This window comes from Penaeus monodon, chromosome 22 (assembly GCF_015228065.2).
Source record: "Penaeus monodon isolate SGIC_2016 chromosome 22, NSTDA_Pmon_1, whole genome shotgun sequence".
Classification (NCBI taxonomy): domain Eukaryota; kingdom Metazoa; phylum Arthropoda; class Malacostraca; order Decapoda; family Penaeidae; genus Penaeus; species Penaeus monodon.
Genome location: NC_051407.1, coordinates 23112118 through 23113376, shown reverse-complemented (window position 1 = coordinate 23113376; position 1259 = coordinate 23112118). Strand labels below are relative to the sequence as shown.

General features: G+C 40.6%; 1 protein-coding gene across 1 annotated transcript in view; it reads right to left on the bottom strand.

Moving 5' to 3' along the window:
- Positions 1 to 1259, bottom strand: part of LOC119587013 (rho GTPase-activating protein 21-like) — a gene marked incomplete at its 5' end in the record, with an annotated part of 201687 nt that overhangs the window by 132122 nt on the left and 68306 nt on the right. The window contains 1 exon segment of the mRNA XM_037935760.1: positions 1 to 38. Within this exon segment, the coding sequence (XP_037791688.1) occupies positions 1 to 38 (38 nt within the window).

Sequence of the window (1259 nt, the reverse complement as noted above, 5' to 3'; positions counted from 1 at the left end):
CGGTTTAGGATCACCGGGTTTCTTCGCTAGCTCTCCGTCTAAATATTGGGGAGGACAAAAATACCACACGTAAGATTCTAGTTACTGCACCTAAAGGATCCCAAATTGGAAAGAAAATCGAGTGTATCCACCATATGAGAATCAAGAGCTAAGAGTCACACATTTATAAAACAAGACAAAAGACTAAAACGTTATCTATAACTATATATCTATTAATCTAAATGAACAGTTTATCTAAAAAAACATCAATAATACCTAGACTGACATTTAATATTGTGAATCTTGAAAAAGTAAAATGCCCTAAAGACGTTACAACAAGAAAAAGACTGTAAGACGAAGCCTAACTCAAGAGCCTCAACACCAGCAAGAATCAGTACCGAGATAGGCCTACATGACCTTCTGCTCCGGTGACCTACCAAGAGAAATGTTCAACAGGGACAACATGATGAAGCTCGGCTCGTTCATGGGGTTCATCGCAGGCTAATCAAGAAGTCATCCTCGAACAGCTGGTAGCCTCGTCGACCAACTGTTTTGCCACCCTTTCGGCACAACCGCCGTTAGCGTCCATCGCTTAGCACTTACAGCGGGGCTCTTTGCGTGAGGGCGTTCCTCGGGCGGGTGCCTGGCCCACCCTTGGCACCCCTGGCCAAGCCAATGTGACACACTAGTTTCACTGTCTCTGGGACGGATGCAAGCCAATAGTTTTTTTTTATTTCTGAACATATTACAACACATTAACAGCGCGTTTTGATGTCACTTTTACAACAAGCATTTTCACAACAGTCGGACCATTGCGCATAAGCTCTGCTTTTCCTGTTCAAAATTTCTCGTCGTGTTGCTCGTGCAGTCTTTTGTTTCACACAATCTCGAGGGCATCAATCTGACCTTCATACAACATGAGTTTACGTAAAGGATCCCTTCCTTCTTTTCCTGATTTTTTTTTTATTCAGGTGAGAGAATCTGATGTCTCAGACGAACGCATATACATTTCAGTAATTGTCGCGATTCTTTTTTAAACAAAACCAAAAACATTTCGCAAATGACTTTAAAAAAACACCAAGTAATAATCATATTTCACTGTGAAGAGATAAGACTTATTATGTGACCGTTTATTTCCCTACAATATTTGACGAATCCAGCGTCATGGGAGACTTCCTTGCCTATATACTGTTAACCACGCAGTCAAAACACGTTTACAACTGGATGTGAATATTTAACAAGTGCCAATTTTGTTACAATGATTTGAGATAATGTTATCT